Raw genomic sequence first — 20456 nt, 5'->3', positions numbered from 1 at the left:
TATACACGACATTCGGGATAATTTTTTTAAGCGAGATTCAAATCTATTTCTATAGCAAGATCACAAATAAATATATAGACTCACTGGTGCAGGTAAAAATCAACAGAAAACCAACTGGAGATTAGTTCACCAAATAGTGATGGTTATCTCAGTTTGGGGCTTGCGGGGGAATTTTTTCTATATATTTTTCTCTGGGATTTTGCTATTTTGTTAAGAAATGGATTTTTGTAATTAGGCGGGTGGGGGTAAGAGGATGTCTGTAGAGTGTGCAATCAAGCGTGTTTTGTCAAGACCTGAAACTTCCAGCTGAAACATTTGTTTCAAGGGTGGAAACTTCAGGCAACAGAGCTGCATGGATGGAGGCCTCTGAGATTGTGACCAACATGGTCACTAAAGAGCCACTTCTGAATGTGTCAGTGTTTCTGCCAAAAAATGTAACGGGTTTAAAGAAAAGGAAGTGGGAAAGGCAGTGCAGAGTTTCCCCTTCCTTTAATTTGGAAAAACAACACACGCTCATAGTTAAACAAACAAACAAGCAATCGTGTAGAAGGCTTACTCTGCATCCACGCCCACTCCCCAAAGGTGAATGGTCCGGGTGACTTCTTGAGCATCCTTCCAAAAACCGTTGTGTGAATTCTCTTTTGTCAAAGCATTGGTACAGCACAGATTCCACGCCTGTGGCTGTGGCCAAGCTAATTCTGTTGGATGAAGTTTGGTTTCTGTGCTGACCTGTAGGCCCATCCCAACATTTGGTTTTCCTCAGGACCCAGTGGATGTTGCCTGAATTGAAAAATGACAGCCAAAGGCAGTGCTGTGTTTTCCACGCGAGGTAGCGTGGCCGAGCGGTCCAAGGCGCTGGATTAAGGCTCCAGTCTCTTCGGGGGCGTGGGTTCGAATCCCACCGCTGCCAGGTTGTGGTGATACGTTGCACTTTTTTTCACACAGCATGCGACTTGTACAAAAGTAGTATGTGAATTGGAGGCCCACCTGCGGACTACGTTTCTCCGGATGTGCGACTCCCTTTTCCAGCATACGGCTACGAAATACCCCAACTGAGCGCGCGCCCATATTGTTGACAGCAAGCGGGGTGGGTTACAGTCTACACAGGTGGACCAACTTCAAAATTGTAATATTAGATAGTAAGAAAGGAACTATAAAGGAAAGGTTGTTTCCGCCCGGTTTCGAACCGGGGACCTTTCGCGTGTTAGGCGAACGTGATAACCACTACACTACGGAAACCCGCGAGAAGTAGGCCCTCCATACTACTATTGATTGTTGGGAAAACCTCTTGTAGGTACAATAGATAACAGTTTTAAGAACGTTAAAGGATGATCCCATGACCCAGACAAGTGGAAACACTCGCAGGAGGCTCTGCTCCCAATCTCCCACCGGAGATTTTCGGTTCTGAGGCGGCTTACTCACCCTGCTACCTGTTCTTCTTTCAGATCCGCAGTCCTCCCAGAACCCTTGGTAAGGTCAACTTCCCGTCCAGGACAAAAACGGTCCACGGAACAATAAATTTAATTAGGAAGTAGACAAGAAAAAAAAAAAAAGTGGGCTCGTCCGGGATTTGAACCCGGGACCTCTCGCACCCAAAGCGAGAATCATACCCCTAGACCAACGAGCCACTCCGTGGAGGAATGCGTAGTTTTAGCCCCAGATATGGATCTATACAGAGTTGCTTAATTGCTGAAAAAGTTAATCTTTATCTCTGGCATATTCAAAGCACCTCCCGGATTTCCGAGCTCCCCACGCCCAACCTATCCCTGTTCGACCCATATTGGCGTCCGCTGTGAACTCAGCCGTAAGTAGCTCGCTCAGCGTTAATGCTCGGTATCACTTGGCCCCTCTGAGATCTGGAATCCGAACGAGGGCCTCATTGCTAAGGCTACTCGGGCAGCAGGCCAGGACATCCCTTCGTTTTAGGACTCCCCCTTTCTCGAGGGAGCCCAAATAAGGCGCAAGTCTGGAGGCCCAGGGGCAGGGAGCAGAAGCCGGGAGAGCCGGAGGGCTCCTTGAGAGAACTGGGCCCTAGGCTTGGAGGGGACGCGGTATGGACTAGGTTCCGAGACGCAACAAACGAAATGAAACCCTCGTAGTCCTTTCTTGTGGGGCACCTGGTAACGGGACGGGGGCTTCTCTTTATCGTTTTACGAAAATAAAAGAACAACATATACTTATTTGCAAAATGTTCATAAAATGTAGGGAAGTGAGAAATGAGAAGCAGAAATGAGATAACCAGGAAGCCGGCTCCCCCAAGGGGTGACCGACCGCGGTAGTTGGTGCGCCGCCCGCGACGATCGCAGTGCACGCGCGCGCACACGCGGCGCCCACGCCGCGCGTCCTGGCTCCCCGCCCTCGCTGCCTTCTCCTGGAATCGCCCCAGAACAGTCCCCCGCCCAGAGAACCAGAGGCCTGGGCCGTGCGGGCGCTTTCCTCCTGCAATTCCACTGGGTTATTTAGTAATTTAAAGAAAAAAAAGTGATTCTGATTCCCTGCTTTAGGAATTCACGAAAATCCACTCAGAGCTGACCCAAAGGTTTATTTTTGTGCCACCGGAAGAGAAATTCCCTACCCAGGTGGCTGTTAGAAAACATCGTGGGAGACGAACGGTGGTTAACCTCCTCCAAGGAAAAGAAGTGCTATTTTTTCCATTGCCACTCTCCGCAGTCTTGCTCAGCCCGCTGCGCAGACCTCTCCACTCGCTGCTCCTCCTCTCGGCCTCTTCCTTGGAGACCACGATGCTAATGAATCCCATCCCCACCTAGTGTTGTCTGCACCTCCTCCAGGGCACCCTCAGCGTTAGGTGGGCTCCCCTCTGCTCACGGCAGCTGTGCGTCCTTGGCTTCCCTTGGGTCACTACGGCCTCCGTGTTGTAAGCATTCGCGTCTCTTCTCCATGGAATTATATAAAGAAAAGGGCAAACAAGTGTCCACATCCATGACACCTGAACCTAAAGACTATACCTTTGTCACATTCGCTTCCACTGTGTTTTTTTAAACAACTATTTAGTTTTCCTTTTAAACAAACCAACTAACATATGCTACCCTTCCGATTGATTCATTTATGTTGTTAACAGAAATCGAGTGTACAAAATGAGCCTAAATCCTTAACGAACAATGGGGGTGCTGCCGCATAAGCAGAACCTGGCCTGCAGGAGGTCGCCCTCCCTCCGTGGCCTTCGCGGGCACGACCCATCCAGGCGGCCTAGGCAGAGGCAGAGGACCTTCAGAAAAGCCCTGAGCGAGTGGCCATCCCACTTAAGGACTGACCCCGAGCAGCAGTTTAGCTTGGATCAGGGTTCGAAATAGAGCCCGGGCCAGGTACACCAGAGGAGAGAAAAACACTCGCGGAAAACTGGGTAGACGTCGGGGAGAGGTGAATGAGGTGGGTGGGGTTCGCGGCAGGGAAGGGATGCGCTTCCCTCCCTCACCCAACCCCGCTCCCATCCAAAAACCCAAACTTTGCGTCAAGACCCGAACGGATTTGCGGCCCTTGCGCGACCCAGACTCCCGGGATTCTTCAACCCTTATGTGCCTACCCTATTGGAAGGTCACCCCACTACAGAAGCCACTGAGGGAGCCAATGGCGAGCTACGCGGGGGCTTAAACATAGCCCCACCCCGGACTAAAATAGTAGATTCCCAGGGTCCGAGGGGAGGAAGGCCGTTCACAGGTGGTCCCCACGCAACAAAGAGCAAGAATTAGAGATCAGCCCTAGTCCAAGTGGAGCAACAGGTAAGGGAACGGAAGGTTCTGCCACGAACTCGCAGAGAGGGCGCGGAAAAGGAAGCGAGAAAGGGACCGCGGGGAAGAAGGCGCGCAGAGCCAGTGATCGCAAGACCAAGTCGTAGCGGGTCTGGCCTTCTACAGATTAGGCCACGGGAGGGAGTGGCCGATAGGTGGCAGGCACTTGAGGGGCAAAAGCACGGAGCTCCGCCAGTGTCTGGCCTTTCAGAATGACAGAAATTCGTCTTCGCGCGGGCATCTTCTGTTCCTCCACCCTTCGGAAAGGGGTGGAAAAAGTGGGCAGAAAAAGGTAGCCAGGCCCCAGCGAGATTTGAACTCGCGACCCCTGGTTTACAAGACCAGTGCTCTAACCCCTGAGCTATGGAGCCAGCTGCGAAAGCTTTTTCTGCGCAGGAGCAATTGATGCTGCTAAGGTTGCCGCGCAGCCGCAGACCACCATAAGGAGGAGCTAAGCGGAGAAAGGTGGGGCCAACGCCCCGGGCCACTGTGGGCTCTGTCCGGCCGCCGCCGCCTCACCTGCGGCGTCAGTAAGTGTCAGCCCCGCAAGCTGAGCTACAAATCCTGGGAAAGAGCCCGGCGAAGAGAAGGCGGGAGCTGCGCGCGCGGACGGGCAGAGGCTGTGAGCTATCGGGTGACGGCGGGGGCTCCGCGGGCGGGGGCCGGGCCTCCGATGGGCGGAGTCAGTGGAGGGCCCCGGGGATGGAGCGGGGTCGGGACGAAGACTTGGAGCGAGGGGTCCGCCACTTACTGCGTACGAGAGTAGGGGTCCGAGGTCAGGGCCCTGAAGGAGAGGTTAGAGAACGGGTGTCAATAGGCCTGTCCTGAGAGGGATCCAGATCTGAGCTGGTAAGATGGGCAGGTGGAGATCAGGAGGGAAAGGTTGGTGGAGGATGGGGAGGAAATCAGAAGGACTGGAGGCCCCTGGCCCCTACCGCAACTTGAAGCAAATTAGGAAAAGGCAGCCTTTAGGACCTGTCTTGGACTTCGGGGGAGCTAGCTCCGTCAGGGCCCCCAAAAGGACCCACAAGGTAAAGGGCAGGGAGAGAGATGGAGAATCTAGGTGAGGGAATGGGAGCTCTAGCCCGGCAAAGGTGAGAAAGTGGCAGCAGCAGTTGGTGGACCTTGGTCCGGTGGCCCAACCTGCCCTTTGGTCCTTGAAAAGCCAGATGACTTAGGTCACTGGGTCACCAGGCCATAGAAGGGTCCCTGGTGACCTCCAGTCTGGATGCTGAGGAGCGGTGTGACCGTCTGGTGTCAGGGATGTGGGTTCTCCTGTCTCAGCAGCTCAGGAGGATCTAAGACCAGTTAAGAGTGGAGTCAGGTGGACTAGAGTTAGGCCAGTCGTTGCTCTCAGAGGCCCAGAGATCTCAGAGATCTTATGATGGTCAAAGGATGAGAGGAAAAATCACACATGCAGGCATACTCTCACACCTAAGTCATCCTTGTGTCATCCTAAGTCACTGCCCCACCCTGGTGACGAAGAGTAATCTCTCTCACAGTCCACATGGAGTTGTTATGTAACTGTTGTTACATCTCTTCAGATATATGGATGTCTACGTAGTCATTCTGCAAACTCTGATAGACACACAGTCACATTCACAACACAAAAGCTGAAAATATACACACAGACAGCCACCCCTGCAGTGCCCAGACCTGACCCACGAGGCACCTCACCAGTCACCCTACCTTCTGTGACCTGTGACGTGTTGCAGTATTTCAGCGCGGTTGTTAGAAGATATAATGGGAATTGTGATACTCAATCCAAAAGCCATATAAGCCCAGATAACACTGGGGCTTGATGATAATATCCGGCAATTTAATTAGTAAATGAATGTTAGAAATAGATTTTCCTTGTGGAAATCAGTCATATTCAGATACGTGGATTGGCTACAATGTTCGAGAGCCACTCTCCATATATGAGCAAAACAAAGGATTCACCTTCTGGAATGCTGCTGTAGGCTGGATGATTAAATGTTCCTGTCCCGAGCCTCTAAGACTCTCATATGCAAAGTGTGCTTGAAGCATCTCAGGGACAGACCACGGAAACTCCATGATGTTTGCAGACCAGACTGTTAGATGGTCACTGTCCCTGCATGTCAACATGTCCATCTAAACAATCTGTGCGGGACAGAATTAAGTCTGAGATTGGCTTTCATATAGCTGGGTAGCCAGGTAGTCGGAGAAGGAAACATTTGTCCCTCACCTAAATATGGGGTGGCTAGTATTTTACAACAAATCAATAATAGGGTATGACCATACTGATGTAGGTCTGTTTGCACCTAAACCTATGTGTGTGCTCCTAATTGCCCTCTCCAAAATCCACGTTCCCCCCCGCCCCCATCCCTGAGGTCCTAGATGTAAACACACTTGCACACATTCCTCACATGCATAAACACACATACTCACCATCTGGCAGAAACCCTTGCTCATAATTGTGTTCCTCCATTCAGACTGAGGGAGTTAAGAATGAGCCAAGGCACCTTAGAAATGAGCTCACAGTCTGTATTTGCGTCTCCCCATCCCCCTCTCCTGGGACCACTAAGAAGGGAACAGCCCATCTCTACCCTCCCAGAAGCCCAGCCGTATGGAAGCTGGGGAACAATTAGCCAAGGGAATAACACCCACCAAGGCACAGGGCTGAGCAGTCCTTGGCACCAAGGTCCTCTGTTGTTGGCATACATTTTCGAAGCTCCAGGAACAGTGGGTCAGGGGCATGCCTGTGCCCCCTACATTTCCATGCTGGTGTTAGTTGCTTCTGTAAAATTATAATTGCTGTCTTGTGTTTCAAAACTCCAGAATCTTTGGTCTCCTTACCCAAGGGAGACTGTACTTTGGCACTTGAAAAGGGTTTAGGCAAACGTGAGAACATGAGGCTGTCACTGTGGCCAAGGATGTACACGTCACCAAGCTAAGGGGTGTTGGACGGTAGCAATGCATATATGCTGTTGTCCTGGGCTCTTCCCTCATGTACAGATCAAGGATCTCCTTCCAGTTCTGGCCCAGACTCTCCTCTAAGCTGGGAGTACAGCGCTTCTCCCTGAGTATACTTCAACAGGCCAGCCAGATCCAGGTCTCTGAAGCCAGAGCTGGCAGGTGACAAGAAGGCAAAGCAGACGTGATCATGAACCTGGCTGGCCTGGCAGGAACCTGCATCCTTGTAACTGAGGACAGCACAGAACCAGGGCTTGCTGTTGTTCAACAAACTTCTGAAATGATCCTCTTGGCTCAGTGATTCTGTAGCAGAAGTCAGCTTTCCTCGCTGAGTCATGCATGCAGAGAATGGAAGCCAGGCACCCACCACGTTTCCAGGGGACCTTCCCAGCTGCCCAAGTCGAGATTTCCGAAAGTGAGTGTAGGTAGGTCACGGAGCCAGAGGCCTTGCTGAGCTGGGGCAGTGATAGGAAGCACCTGTGTCAGGAGCTGGGCTCCTGTCCTTATCCACCTCCGCCTCCTCTCTGCTCAGGCCAAATCTACAGGCCTAGGACAGGTAGAGGACAGGCCTGGAGGGTCCAAGGCATCTCTTCCCCTGCTCTATTGACCTCAGAGCCCTTTCCCCAGCCGCCCACTCTCAGGTCTTTGATGTTGTGGTCTGCAGAAGCCCTTCTAAAAGCAGCCTGGGGCAAGAGTCCAGAGGGCAGACCCAAAGTGACCAGGAGGCTCCATCGGAGGACCACATCCCTACCCACAGGCAGCCAGGACTAGGAGGAGGTCACCCACTGGCAGGCCGGGCAACGCCCCCCTCAAGGCCAGATTCGCAAGTAGGTGCCTGTGGAGCAGACAGAGAAAAGGGGAAACACGCGCTCTTGGAAGTTGACGCGGAAGGTGTAGATGTGACGCATGTCCTCCGCGGCGTAGAAGGACACGGCCCCCACCTCCAGGTCCAGGGCCACCCGCACGCGGGACAGGTGCCCACAGCTGAGGGGCGTCCGCTCGGGGCTGGTCACCGCCCAGTACTGCCCGCTGTTGAGCTGCAGCGCCCAGACGCCCTCCTCGGGGGTGAAGGGCGTGAGGCCCTTGCGGCGCACGCTCTCCCGGGCCACCCCGAAGGCCCAGCCGTCCTTGGAGCCCACTTCCACCTCCCAGTGGTGCCGCCCTGACGAGAAGCCGCATGACGCCAGGACCCGAGTGTTGGTGTCGAAGCGGCGCGGGTGGCTGGGCAGGTCCTGGGCCCGCTGTCCAAGGCGCACGCTCTTAAGATCCAGAGAGAGGATGAGCCGGGGGTTGGCCGTGTCCGGGTCCAAGGTCAGCTCCACTGTAGGGGGACAGGGTGGGGGGGAGGGTGGAGAGACACAGAGAGACGTCCCAAGCAAGCTCCTTGCACAGCTCCCGCCCCCCTGTTATTGATCCCCCCAACCCCCCACCTTCCCCACCCCCGTTCAACAAGTACGTGTTGAAACCAAACAAATACATTTAATGGCCCTGAGTTGGATCGTGATTCAAACAGATCGACAAATGCAACTGAAAAGACAATTGGGGAATTTTGGACACTAGATACTGGAAGGAATCATTAAGTTTTTACTTATGATGGTTTTGTGTTTATGCTTTTTTAAAAGAAAAAAGTCTCTCTCTTTGGAGACAACATACTGAGATATTTATGGAAATGACAGTTATCTGTGATTTGCTCCAAAATAATCCAGTGAGCAGAAGTGGGGAGGGGTGTTTATGAAAAATACTAGTGAGAGTCAGTAACTGCTAAAGGTGATGGATACCTAATATTTGATACGCTCTCCTCCATACTTTAGTGTATGTTTGAACTTTTCCATAATAAATAGTTAAAATATGCACACTTGTTGTACGTACTACTATGTTCTGGGTCTGTTCAAAGCCCTGAGAATCCCACAGTGGAGTATCCCTGCCCTCCTGTAGCTTCCTTCCTCGGGGGAGAGGGAAGAGAGACAAAAAATGATAGAGGAATCAGGACAGCCAACTGCAGTTTCAACTAGAGGGGCCAGGGAAGGCCTCACTGAAAAGGTACCTTTGAGAAAAGACATAAAGGAGAAGAGGGAGCCAGACATGTAGCTGTCTGGGGGAAGGATGCTCCAGCCCCAGGCATAGCCAGTGCAGTGCAAAGGCCCTGAGGTAGGTATGTGCTTGGTGCATTCCGGGAACAGCAGGAGGGTGTGTGGCTGCACAGAGTGAACCAGGGGGAAAGTGTGCAGTGAGGCCGGATCCTGTGGGGCCTTGAAGACCACAGTGAGGACTCCAGCCTTTACTGAGTAAGGGGGAGGGGGGCTGTCACACAGTTCTGGGCAGAGGAGGGACGTAGTCGACTCAATTGGTTTAGATTCTTCCCAGGTGAAGTCTGATTTAGCTCAGCCATCAGCGTCAGGAATATGTGCTCTCCCCTCCTGACTCCTCCTCCACTTGGACCTCACGCATGCTAAGAACCACCTCCCTTCCTGTCTTCAGTCCCCTCCTGCTTCCCCTGACCCCTGCACACAACCCCTGTCCCCAGGAGAGGTCTCCATCTGTCTGGGAGTGGGGACAGGGAAGAGAGGCTGGTCCAGGTGACCGACAAGCCCTCCCCCCTCATCTAAATACCCCAAAGAGCAGGGCACTCCTGCTCCGGACCGACCCAGAGCTTCTAAGCCTAGAGGCCTCACTGTGGCCTCAGGGGATCCGAATTGGGAGGATGAGGGAGAAAGGGCAGCAGATGGCAGCGCTGCTGAGGTGGATGGGCAGAAGGAACCAACCACGCCCAGAACCCAGGGAGACAGTCACTGGAGGGGAGCGGATCTCTACGCGGCCAAGTGACAGATACTCACTACAATAACCATCCTACCTTTTTCCTCTTTCTCCAGCTCTCCCCGGAGATCTTCTAAGGAGAAACAAAGCAGCATGTGCATGAATGACATGGGAGACTTCTCTCTGGCAATGACAGTGGCACCAGCTCCGCGCTGGCTCACTCACTCCCCAGATACCCTTGAGTTGACGGGCAGGCACTGGGCCAAGCATGGCGGTGGGGAGGGGCCGGTATTCTTGCTCTTCCTCTCCCACCTCCCCCTCTTCTGCCTGGAGCCATTCTGAGCTAAGTTCTCCTTCCTCATCCCCCTTTCTGCCCCCAACGCCCCTCTATCCATCTGTCCCCAGGAGAAGCTTCATGCCCTGGGGTAGAGGTGGGGTTTCTAAATAAATTAGTCGCATGACCTGCCCGGGTCCATCTGGCCTTTGACACACCCTTGTTACTGTTTTATCACACAGCTTCTGGAAAGGCACATCCTCCGGACCCCAACCCACCAGAAACACACCGCCACCACCAGCACTGCATGGCCCAGCCCCCCACACAGGCCCCTACCTTTGAACTTCTTGAGCAGCCCCTTTAAGACAAAAGTCTTGAGGGAAACATTCCAGACTTTATTCTTCATCTCAGAAGAGACTGTGGTTGGCTTGGGGGCAGGCACATTGCTGCATCTGCAGGACAAGGACCCTGAGGGAAGGCTCACAAGCAAGGTCCCGTTCACACTGGGTTGTGACAGTTAGGATAGTGAGGTTGTCTGGGTTGGGAGATGTGGAAAAGGAGAGCTTGACCTTGTGCTGAAATACCCATGGCCAGGCAGCAAACATTTGCCTCAGAAGGTACCCAGGTAAAGCAGTAGGGGGTGGGGACCAGGAGGTGAGAGGTCAGAGGTGGGGAATGAAGAGAGAGAGCTCAGTGGAAAAGAAGAGCCAGAGGCCCAAGGAATTGTTAGGTCCACTCACCTGCTTAGTGTGGTTTTGAATTCCTGGAAAGAAAGATGAGAGAAAACTAAATCAGCCCTGGGTAACCTCTATTCACCTTTGAGAAAATAAAATTGGCCCCTTGCCCTGCTTCCAGAGAAACAAGCAAGAAGCAGGGGTGTCACTACCCCACCTCCCACCACTGCCTGCAGGGGCCCCAGGTGGCAATGGCTTCCCGATGTGGCTGGCCACTCAGTGTCTCATCAACAAGGTAGACCCCCTCAGCCCCGCCCACACCTCTGCAAATGCTCCTGTCATCACAGAATTGTCACGGGAGCCAAGTGCTAGGACCCAGCATTGCCTCTGCTTTCAGCATCACCCAAGACAAGTGACAGCCCTTAAGGCAACAACTGGTCACTCAGACCAGTGTCTTTTAAATGACCATTCTTAACCCATTTGTGACTTGTGAAGTTTATTTAGTGGATTGTGACTATTTCAGGAGGAAATAAGATAGAATAGAAAACAGCAAAGTGCATCCCATGTAGTAAAGATAAGTGTCATTTTGAGACTTGTCACAGGTGTGTGACAAAAATAGAATACATTGATTAAGGTACATTATGTGGATCACGGTTAGGGAAGTTTTATCACGTCCCCTTAGGCCTCGAACCCCAGGAAAATCTGGGCTCCTCTTTCCAGTCCCCTTGGGCTCCAGATTGTGGGATTCCACTAAACTCATAGGAGTATGACTCTGTTCTCGTTCCATTCTTGATGTCTTAGGATAAATGACTCATATCTCTGGCTGAGCCAGACTCACCTGGAGAAAGTCAAGGTCGGGCTTGCAAGTTGTCTCCTGGATCTGGCTGCTGAGCTTGGAGAGCTGGGCGATCTCACTCCCGAGCTGGGCCAGGTTCTCATTCTGCTTCTGTGTCACCTCCCTGGACAGCTCCTCCAGGCGGCCCAGGAGCCGGCCCTCCTGCTCCACCAGGAAGGCCCGTAGAGCCTGGAACTCCGCCCCCACCTTCTCTCGCTCGGCTGCCATCTGCTTCTGTCCCAGGAGGAGAAGGGAAAGGGGGGAGAGGATGGGGCCATTGAGACACCATATGTGGACAGGACCCAGGGCAAGGTTCCAGCCCCCTCACTGCTCAGGGCTCAGAGACTCACCCACACATGTCCACCATGCCCACACTCTAAGTTTCAAGATCCCAATTCTGAGCACACAGCAGCCTCAACGTGTGCTTTTTTTCCCTTCCCCTGTCACAGATGCACCCATGTGTCTCTTCAGATCTGGGCTCTCCCACCAACTTAGGGCAACTTCAAACTCACCCTGGACCCACCCAAGGCTGCAGTTTCCTCATTTGAAAAGTGGGAGGGATACATTAGTACCTCCTGCAGTCACTGTAAGAATTAAACTGCGGTCACTTTTTCTTCCCCAAACACATTTACGTTGTGTTAAAAACAAAACAAGGCAACAGGCCCAAAGTGGAGTCGCTTATGCCAAGCCTCATGTCACCAAACTAAGACTTAATTAGAGTTTCAGTTCTCCTATAAGTGTCATCTTAAACCAGCCAAAAATGAATCACCTCCGATTAGTGTTTGTTCAGTAATCTGCCTGACAAGCCCCTGTCATTTCCTGCAGCAAACTTGCAATAACCAATCACTTTTTTGCCTATTACAAGTCAAGAGACCTGGGTTCAGGCCACTGTTCTCCATTCTTCAGGAAGCTGGGCAAGCAGGCAGCAGCGGCACAGGGCACTTTACAGGTGTTAACTCCCTCAATGCTGACAACAACCCAATGATGTGGGTACCGCTCTCATCCTATTTTACAGATGAGGAGACAAAGACAGAGAGGTGTACCACCAGGAAGCGGGAAGCCAGAACTTTTTTTTTCTATACCTTTATTGTGGTATGATTCCTGTATGGTAAACTACACATATTTCAGATGTACAATTTGATGAATTTTGATAGATGTGTACACCCATGAAACCGCCACCACAATCAAATAGCTAACTTGTACATCACTCCCCAAGACGTGCAAATTTTCAAATTCCCAATTTATCCCTTCTCACCCCCTTAAGCCCCTGGGAAGCCAGGATTCTAATCCAAGGAGTCTGACCCCAGAGTCTGAACTTCTAACAACTACAGCATATGGTCTCTCAAGGAAGTAACACAAGTGGAACAGTATTTGCCAAAATACTCTAAATCAGGGTTTCCAACCTCGGCGCTATTGATATTTGGGGCCAGATAATTCTTTGTTGTATGCGACCATCCTGTGCATTGCAGGATGTTTAAGCAGCACCCTCACCTCTGCCAGTAAACACCAGTAGCACCCCTGCCCCAGTGTTGACAGCGAGAAATATCTCTGGACATTGCCAAATGTCCCCTGGGGGCCAAAAAATGCCACCAGTTGAGAACGACCCGCTCTAAATGGTAAGCACGTTCTCAAGTGAGAGGGTGTAGCTCAAATGGTAGTGCACATGCTTAGCATGCACAAGATCCTGGGTTCAATTCCCAATACCTCCACTGAAGAAAAAAAAAAAAACCTAAACTAATAATAAATAAGTTAGTAGAGCCTAATGACCTCTCTCCACCCCTGCCAAATAGAAGCTTAAAAAAAATTTCATTCTCCTTGTTATCATGGCAGCAATAGTTGTTTCATTAAGCAGGTATTTTATAATTATAAAGAATGGGGTTGGGGGAGAATGTGTGGGGAGGTGGCTGGGTGGGTGCTGTGCTGGCAGAGGAAAGAGTAGAAAGTGCTAGCAATGTCATGGGGCGTGGGGTCAGAGACCATGAAGCTACTTAAGCTGTGGAAGGCCCTCTGGGTCATGGGTGTACAACAATGGCCAAAGAGTCACACACTTACTCCTTTTTCCAGCAGATGGAGGTCTGGAGGGGCGAGAGGTGAGCTTGTGGAGGGAAGTGAATGACCAGACAGGAAGGCCTGAGATGTGCATGGGATGCAGGTGTATCAGGTGCAGCTCAGGGTCAGGAAAGGACTCTGGGACATCTGAACTCAGAGTCCTCCCCTTCTCCCCACTCCTCCCCTTAACAGTGGTGGTGGTGGGGGGTGGTCCTCAAGTTTCTCTCCCTCCATTTTCTAATTCCAGAACTGAATAGCCCTGCCCTAACAGGCCCTAGTGGATTCTTTCATTCTCTTAACATCTATTTATTGAGCTGGGAACTGAATTTTTGAGGTAGGAAATGATAGTGACCCACGTTTGCCCACCTTAACCAAAATAAACCCAATTTCACTTTCCCCTTCCACTTCAAGGAAGACAAAATATCGCCCCAAGCCACCAGGGGGCGCTGGGCACAATCGGCTCCTGAAAACCGGTCTCCAAACCTGCCCTTTGTTGAATGGGGAGCAGCTCTGCCATCCCCTTCTTCACCTCCATTCCCCCTCTTCCCTAGCCTCAGGTGCAAAACTTCAAAAATTCTAAAAATGAAAAAAGTTTTTCGTAACTCCTTTGATGGTTAAATATGCCCTAGACTGACACGAGGCTATTTATTTTTTGTTCCCACTTAATACGGATATATTTATATTTCTCCTCTGAAACATTATTGTGTTCAGCTGCAAGATGCTCCACAGACCCTAACTGGGGTGTTATGTATTACTGGGAGGACTATACATCCTGATTGACTGGGACAGTTCCAGTTTAAGCCAGCTGTTCTTAAACAATTATTTCAGCACTCCCCAAAGTCCTGATTGTATAATATTACATAGTCATCCTATATAATATGCATTCCATTATATTTCTAAAATCCACTTCTGCTGTTCCACAGGCACACACTCCAAAAGCACACACACAGAGCCAGGGTGATGAGTGACCCTTTGCTGTCGCCCAGGAGGGGCCAACCTGGGGATTGCCCTGCTCACCAGGAGCTCCTTGCTCTCCTTCTCTTCGGTGGAACGAAACACCTCATAGTCATCCAGATCCTTCTTCAAGACCTTCAGCCTGGACTCCAGGAGTTCCTGCGGGAGGGTGAGAAGGGAAGCGTTTTGGGAAGAGGATTCTGGAAACCCTGACATGTGTCTTCCTGGAGACACCCAGGAGAAAGGGAAGGCCCTGTTCACTGTGGGGGAGGAGGCAGGGCTGAAGCTCTCTCTGGATGTGGCAATGGATATAGCCATTGCTGCATATAGGGGAACAGGGCAACTGCAGGGTGACTCGAAAGGCCCCAGGGTCTCACGTCCTCAAGACCATCTGTGCACAATCCAGGCTGAAATGCAAGCCCCCTAGCAGCCTCACCTGCCTGGTCCTCTCTTTGCTCTCCTCACTACCATCAGAAAGCCCTTTGGGTGGGAGGGCTGGAGCAACGTAAGAGCAAAGAAAGACTAGAAGCTGTGTACCCCAGGCCTCCTCGCACACCCAGCAAGTTGGCAGGAAAGGGAAGCGCCCAGAATCGACAGCGTTGATAAAACCCAGATGGCTCTCGGCGCTCTGCTCACCCAGGAGCCACCCACCCCGTTACCCCGACCTCTTGGGAAGGTCGTCCCACTCGGTCCCAGGGGGTGAGAATGTCGAACACAGCCACGCCCAGGGAAGGGGCTAAGAGTGGGGGTGGCGAATGCGTGGGTGTGACGGAGACCCCGCTAGAAGCCAGAGACCAACAACAACAAAAAATCTCCAAATCCGTGGGGGCATCGCGCAGACCGTGCAGAAGGGGCCCAAACGCAAGAAGGGTGGGAGTGTGGTATTGGTGGTTTGGGGGCGACAGGGAGAGCTGAGGCTCAGTCCCGGAGCCAATGCCGAGCAGCACGGGATCGGAGAAAAGAAGCAGGGGTTCGCCTGGGCCTTCCTGCTCGCCCGCCGGTCGTCTACAGTGTGTGCACGGGAATGCAGAACTGGGGGGTCCCGGGGACCTGCAGGGGTGGGCTCGGCCCTTACCTTGGCCTCCTGCACGGCCTCGTCGAGCGGCAACACGGCGTGCGCGCGGTGCTCGCGGGCGCGGTCGCACACCACGCAAATGGCACGGCCGTCGTCCTGGCAGTAGAGCTTGAGCGGTTCGCCGTGCTGCGCGCACCCGGCCGCCACCGCCTCCGGAGCCCCGCGCTCCCCGGGCGCGGCCGCTGGCAGGCTGAAGCGCCGCAGCAGTGTGGCCACCGCGGCCAGCTGCCGGTTGGGCCGCAGCTGGCCCGGGCGCGCGGGCTCGCGACACTGCGGGCAGGGCAGCGAGAAGGGCAGCGTGCGGGACGCGGAGGCGGCCCCCACGCCGGGGCGCTCCCAGCATCGCGCGATGCAGGCGCGGCAGAAGCTGTGACCGCACTCGACGGACACCGGCTCGCGGAAGAGCTCCAGGCAGATGGAGCAGGTCGCCTCGCCCTGCAGCTCTGCCGCCAGCGCCAGCGCCTCGGCCCCAGCGCCTGGGCCAGTCCGCGGACCCACCGCCGCCATGCGCGCCCTCGCGGCACCCAGGTCTGGCGGCGCCAGGGAGGCCACCTGATCCCACAGCACACGGCACGGAACGCAGCGGCCGGGGCGGTTCTCCGAGCGCCCACTCGGAGAGGAAGGGCGGGGCCGACGCCGGCTGGCTGAGACTGGAGCTGAGGGTGGGCCGGGCTGGAAAACGGGAGGGGAGGCTGCGTGTTGATGGTAGGCCGGGCGGCACAGGACGAGGAAATCTAAGTGCTGGCCAGTGCCCTGCGTTCCCGCTCTGAACCCCTCAGTCCCCCTCCTCGGCCCGCGGCCTCCTCGGTCCCGCGGCGCCTTCTCTCCGTCTCTCCCTTCGCTCGGCCTTGACGCAAGCCTTGCCTAGGCCGCCCCAGTCTGACCCGGTCAGCCGTGGGAAACGGGCCGGGACAGGTGGATGCACACGCCCACCTGGGGGCCACTCCCAGTTGCCGCCCGCCGCGGACCAGGCACAGCCGGCCCGAGGGCCTGGCATCCGGACCACAGTGTCAGATTCCCAGAGCGCAGGTTTGCCGGCTGCTGAGCTAAATTTGGAGTCTGGAAACTGGCTCTTGCCTCCCAAGCGCCACCCCAAATCGTGGCCTTGTATCCACCTGTCTTCTCCTCACTCCCCCTTGTTTATTCTTTATTTTTGTTTTTTTAGCAAGCAAGCAAGCATTTACAATCAATTTCCCCACTTTATTCGGTGTTACCCACCCCCCGCCCCAAACCCAGTCCTCTATTGTCTCTCCAGCTCATCTCTACCAGCCGCCGTCCAGAACTGCCAGTATTATTTGCTTCCATGCCCTCTCTCCTCATTCCCTCTGAAGGACACTCGGGCAGATTTTCTTCCCCAGCCTCCTCAGAAACCGTTCTTGTCAAGGTCACCAGTGACCATAGCGATCGTAACCCAAAGGTGAAGGCCCCTTCTCAGGCTTCACCTTCCCTCTCCTCTGATGCTTCCTCCTTCCTGACACCCTTTCTCAGCGCCTTTCAGGACAAGCAAACCCAGGCCAGAAAAAGTTACTTAGCTGACCAAAAATGACAGATTTAATTAGTCAAAACCGACTTGCCTGATGGAATAAAAACATTAAATAACTTCGTGGGATATTAATATTCCTTAAAGCCGTTTCTTTCATTGTCTTCATGTTACTAACCTCAGCATTAAAAACGTAAGAGTGAAAAAAAAAAAGGGAAAAAATTTGCAGGCCCCACCCCTAGTCCTGAACATCTCCTCATTCTCTTACCCCCTCCACTGCATCATCTCCTACAATCTGGTGGTCGCAACAGTTCTCTCCCCTTCTATGCCGATTCCCTGCCCTATCTTCTCCATCCAGCTTTGAGAACAATCTTGCTAAAATGTTAAGTCAGATCAGGGCCCTCTTCTCAAATCCTCCAGATTACTACATTCTCCCCCTGAACGCTGGCTCTATTTTTCTCGAGCACTATTCTTCCACTGGAATGTAAGCTGTTAGAGGGGATGGACTATGTCAGTTATGTTCACGGTTAGACCTCAAGTTTTCTAAGAGCAGTTCTTAGTACATACAATAGCGCGGGGTGAACTTTTCTTCGATTGAATTGACTTAAACGTGGCTCAAAATTCAGATATATAGGGCAATTCACAGTGAAAAGTCTGCCCTTCGCCTACGCCCCAGTCCCCTTCCAATCCAAGCAATGAACTTTGCAATTCTGAATTATTTTATACAAATATTAAATATTTTACCACATTCTCCCTTTTTTTGTTGTTGTTTATTAAACGTAGGATCCTACACCCAGTCTTTCTTTTTTCGGTTCACAGTTCATATTTGGGCGTCGTGCTGGATGACTTTCCCTTCTTTTTTCCACCGCTGCCTCCAAGTATTTATCCCGGCCCTGTGCTCCACCAGGGCGTCCGTCGGTGGAGGTCCGCTCGCCTGGTGTCAGTAGAGGACCCTGGAACAGCTTGCAGAGCTATCCGCCAGACGTTGCAGTCTCTGGGGTGTTACGGCGAGCAGATGCCGACCGTCCACCCCGCGCCCTAGGCCAATAACCGACTAAGGCAACGTGAGGAAGAGCGAAAAAAGAAGCGGGGATGTAGCTCAGTGGTAGAGCGCATGCTTTGCATGTATGAGGCCCCGGGTTCGATCCCCGGCATCTCCAGCGCGGATTACGTGTCCCTCTTTTTTTTTTTTTGTCACAAGTTTAGAAATGCACGGTGTTTCCAGAGCCCTAGGGAAAATCCGCAAAGCCTGGAGTTTTTACGGGTTGGGAGGGGTCGGCGGCAGCTTCCACTCACTCCAAGCCACGCTCCTGACGCTACCTTTAAACTTAGGACTGAAAAATCAGAGTGAGCGTGTGGATGGCATGTTTTCATTCCTCTTTGCCCCGTGAGTCTTCCCAGGGACGAAAAGGGCTAGGTCGCTGGCAGAATAGGGCAAGCAGAAAACGGACGTAAGTCAAATGGACGGTTAGTCGAGCACGATAGGCAGATCTGTCTCCCAGGTTGCCAAGCACCCTTTAGTGGTCCGATCCTGCCCCAGGTAAACGCCAACTTCAAAAGTGGAGTAAGATTAACACAAAAATTGGAAACAACACCTTTCATCCCGCCCGGCTAGCTCAGTCGGTAGAGCATGAGACTCTTAATCTCAGGGTCGTGGGTTCGAGCCCCACGTTGGGTGCAATGTTCTTTTAATCATCTACCTGGATTGAAACAATTCTTTGCTCTTTCAGAAAATACCAAAAACTCCGATAATGTAAATTTATAATATGCAATAGTGACTTGGATCTTTCGCGGTTGGTTATGTCCTTCATCTATTAACAAATGAGCTTTTGAAACTGTTTAAAACGTACGTAATAAAATGTACCATTTTAATCATTTTTAAGTGCACAGTTCTGTGGCTTTAAACACAGTCACATTGTTGGGCAACCATCACCACCATCCATCGCCAAACTTTTTCCTATTCCCCAACCGAAACTCTACCCAGTAAACATGAACTCCCCGTTCTATCTTTCTCCCAACCGCTGGCAACCGCCGTTCCACTTTCTGTCCCTATGACTTTGACTACTCTCGGGAGCTCATGTAAGAAGAATCATACAGTATTTGTCCTTTGTTGATTGGCTTATTTCACTTAGCATAATGAACATGGGTGTACTAATAGCACACTTGTTCGAATTCCTGCTTTCACTTCTTTTCGGTCTATATCTAGAAGTAGAATTGCTGATCATGTGGTATTTTTTATGCTTAATTTTTTGTGGAATCACCATACTACTTCCAGAGTTTGCACCACAACATGAGCATTTTAAACATCTTTTGAGTAGGTAATATACAGTACTGCTCAAAAATGGAATCATCTATAAAAATATTCAGCGAAAAGAATCTAACTTCCCTCCTTCCTCCTTAGATAACAACTTTTGTATCTGTGTACATATTCTTCGAGTTTCTTTTGATGCAAATATATTTTATTTGCCCCTATTTTACACAAAAAGATAATTACAGCTCTGTTGCATTTTGAAGGTCTTGCCATCTCAAGACATAGAAATTTCCCTATTTTTGCAGCTGCATAATATTCCACTGTAGATGAATCCTAGTTTGTTTAACAGATCACATACTGATGGATATTTATAGTTTACACTCTCTTTTATTATAATCAATACTGCAGTTAATAAGCATGTAGCACTGTCATTTTACACTTTTGTCTTATATCTGTGCAGCAAAATTCCCAGACATGAATTTGCTGGATCAAAGTTTATATGCAGTTATAGTTTTATTGAAAAAGACAAATCACCAGGCTGTGGGTCCTACAGGCTGATATTACCTCCCACCAGTGAATGAAACTGACTGTTTTTCCATTGCTTTGGTGGCAATGGGCTACTTTAGCAACAAACCTAACATGTGACTGTCCCTACCCCTTTAAAATTGCCAGGGTCCCTCACTGTCCTATAAGATAATAACCATTGCAGGGTGCACAGCGTACCAACCTAGCCAGGAGAAGGATTTTCATTTTGCCCCTCACAGGAGCGTACTTGAACAAAAGGTTTTAAAGATCACATTATCAACTCTAATTTATGATTTCTCATGCAATTCTATAGGATAACATTATTTTCTCTGTTTTCAGACCCGTTTCTGCACTGCTCATCATGTTTTCTTCACTTGCAAAGCCATGATGTAATTGGAAATGCCTGTTTATTTATTTTTCACTCTGCAAATTTCCTCCCTTGTACAGAAAGACTCCAATCAGAAATAAGAAATTAAATTTATATCTGATTTTCCACTTGGCCTTGGTGTCATGTAGGACATATGTAAATTATTAGATCATGCATGTAGTTTGTGAAGTGTTCTATAGTAATGATAATATATAATTTATATGAAAACTATTAATCAACCAGCCACTTGAATATTTTAATTTAAAGACCTCACTGAAACACAAAATTATCTCCAGGTTTAATATATTCATGGCTATATTCTAACTAGTCTAGAAATACTCCAGGAGCATCTCTTTCTTTAGCAGTCACTTGTTTCCCTTACCCAGACTTTACAAAATCATTCTCCCACTGTCCATGTAGCATGAGGACAGATGGCTCAACTATCATCAAATGCTCACCCCATTATTTCATTGCTGTTCATTTAATGTCACATTAGTTTAAAGAAGCAACTCCCCTCAGAAAAAAAGGCAGGTCTCAG

General features: G+C 51.2%; 1 protein-coding gene, 1 long non-coding RNA gene and 6 other non-coding genes across 9 annotated transcripts; 4 read left to right on the top strand and 4 right to left on the bottom strand.

Annotated features, from left to right (window-relative positions):
* The first annotated feature begins 828 nt into the window (after positions 1–828).
* On the top strand, positions 829–910 carry TRNAL-AAG (transfer RNA leucine (anticodon AAG)). The gene has a single exon. It is a non-coding gene; the product is annotated as a tRNA-Leu (tRNA).
* A 256-nt stretch (positions 911–1166) lies between these two features.
* Positions 1167–1239, bottom strand: TRNAV-AAC (transfer RNA valine (anticodon AAC)). The gene has a single exon. It is a non-coding gene; the product is annotated as a tRNA-Val (tRNA).
* Positions 1240–1555: 316 nt separating this feature from the next.
* Positions 1556–1627, bottom strand: TRNAP-UGG (transfer RNA proline (anticodon UGG)). The gene has a single exon. It is a non-coding gene; the product is annotated as a tRNA-Pro (tRNA).
* A 2034-nt stretch (positions 1628–3661) lies between these two features.
* On the top strand, positions 3662–9895 carry LOC116278254 (uncharacterized). Of its 2 annotated transcripts, XR_004187631.2 has the most exons (3): positions 3662–3737; positions 4143–4368; positions 9551–9895. It is a non-coding gene; the product is annotated as an uncharacterized lncRNA (long non-coding RNA). The 2 variants fall into 2 exon arrangements; XR_012066451.1 differs by lacking the exons at positions 3662–3737; positions 4143–4368 and adding an exon at positions 8125–8965.
* On the bottom strand, positions 4045–4117 carry TRNAT-UGU (transfer RNA threonine (anticodon UGU)). Its single transcript has one exon. It is a non-coding gene; the product is annotated as a tRNA-Thr (tRNA).
* On the bottom strand, positions 6238–16156 carry TRIM7 (tripartite motif containing 7). Its single transcript, XM_006211914.4, has 7 exons — positions 15296–16156; positions 14284–14379; positions 11221–11451; positions 10449–10471; positions 10045–10160; positions 9532–9567; positions 6238–8001 (listed from the first exon to the last, which is right to left on the bottom strand). Exons 1-7 carry the CDS (start codon positions 15800–15802, stop codon positions 7490–7492), a joined length of 1521 nt encoding a protein of 506 aa, XP_006211976.2. The 5' UTR covers positions 15803–16156; the 3' UTR covers positions 6238–7489.
* Positions 16157–17863: 1707 nt separating this feature from the next.
* TRNAA-UGC (transfer RNA alanine (anticodon UGC)) lies at positions 17864–17935 on the top strand. The gene has a single exon. It is a non-coding gene; the product is annotated as a tRNA-Ala (tRNA).
* A 445-nt stretch (positions 17936–18380) lies between these two features.
* On the top strand, positions 18381–18453 carry TRNAK-CUU (transfer RNA lysine (anticodon CUU)). Its single transcript has one exon. It is a non-coding gene; the product is annotated as a tRNA-Lys (tRNA).
* Positions 18454–20456: the final 2003 nt, after the last annotated feature.

This window comes from Vicugna pacos, chromosome 3 (genome assembly GCF_048564905.1).
Source record: "Vicugna pacos chromosome 3, VicPac4, whole genome shotgun sequence".
Taxonomy (NCBI): Eukaryota; Metazoa; Chordata; class Mammalia; order Artiodactyla; family Camelidae; genus Vicugna; species Vicugna pacos.
The sequence above is the reverse complement of the archived record's forward strand: the minus strand, read 5'-3'. Positions and strand labels throughout refer to the sequence as shown.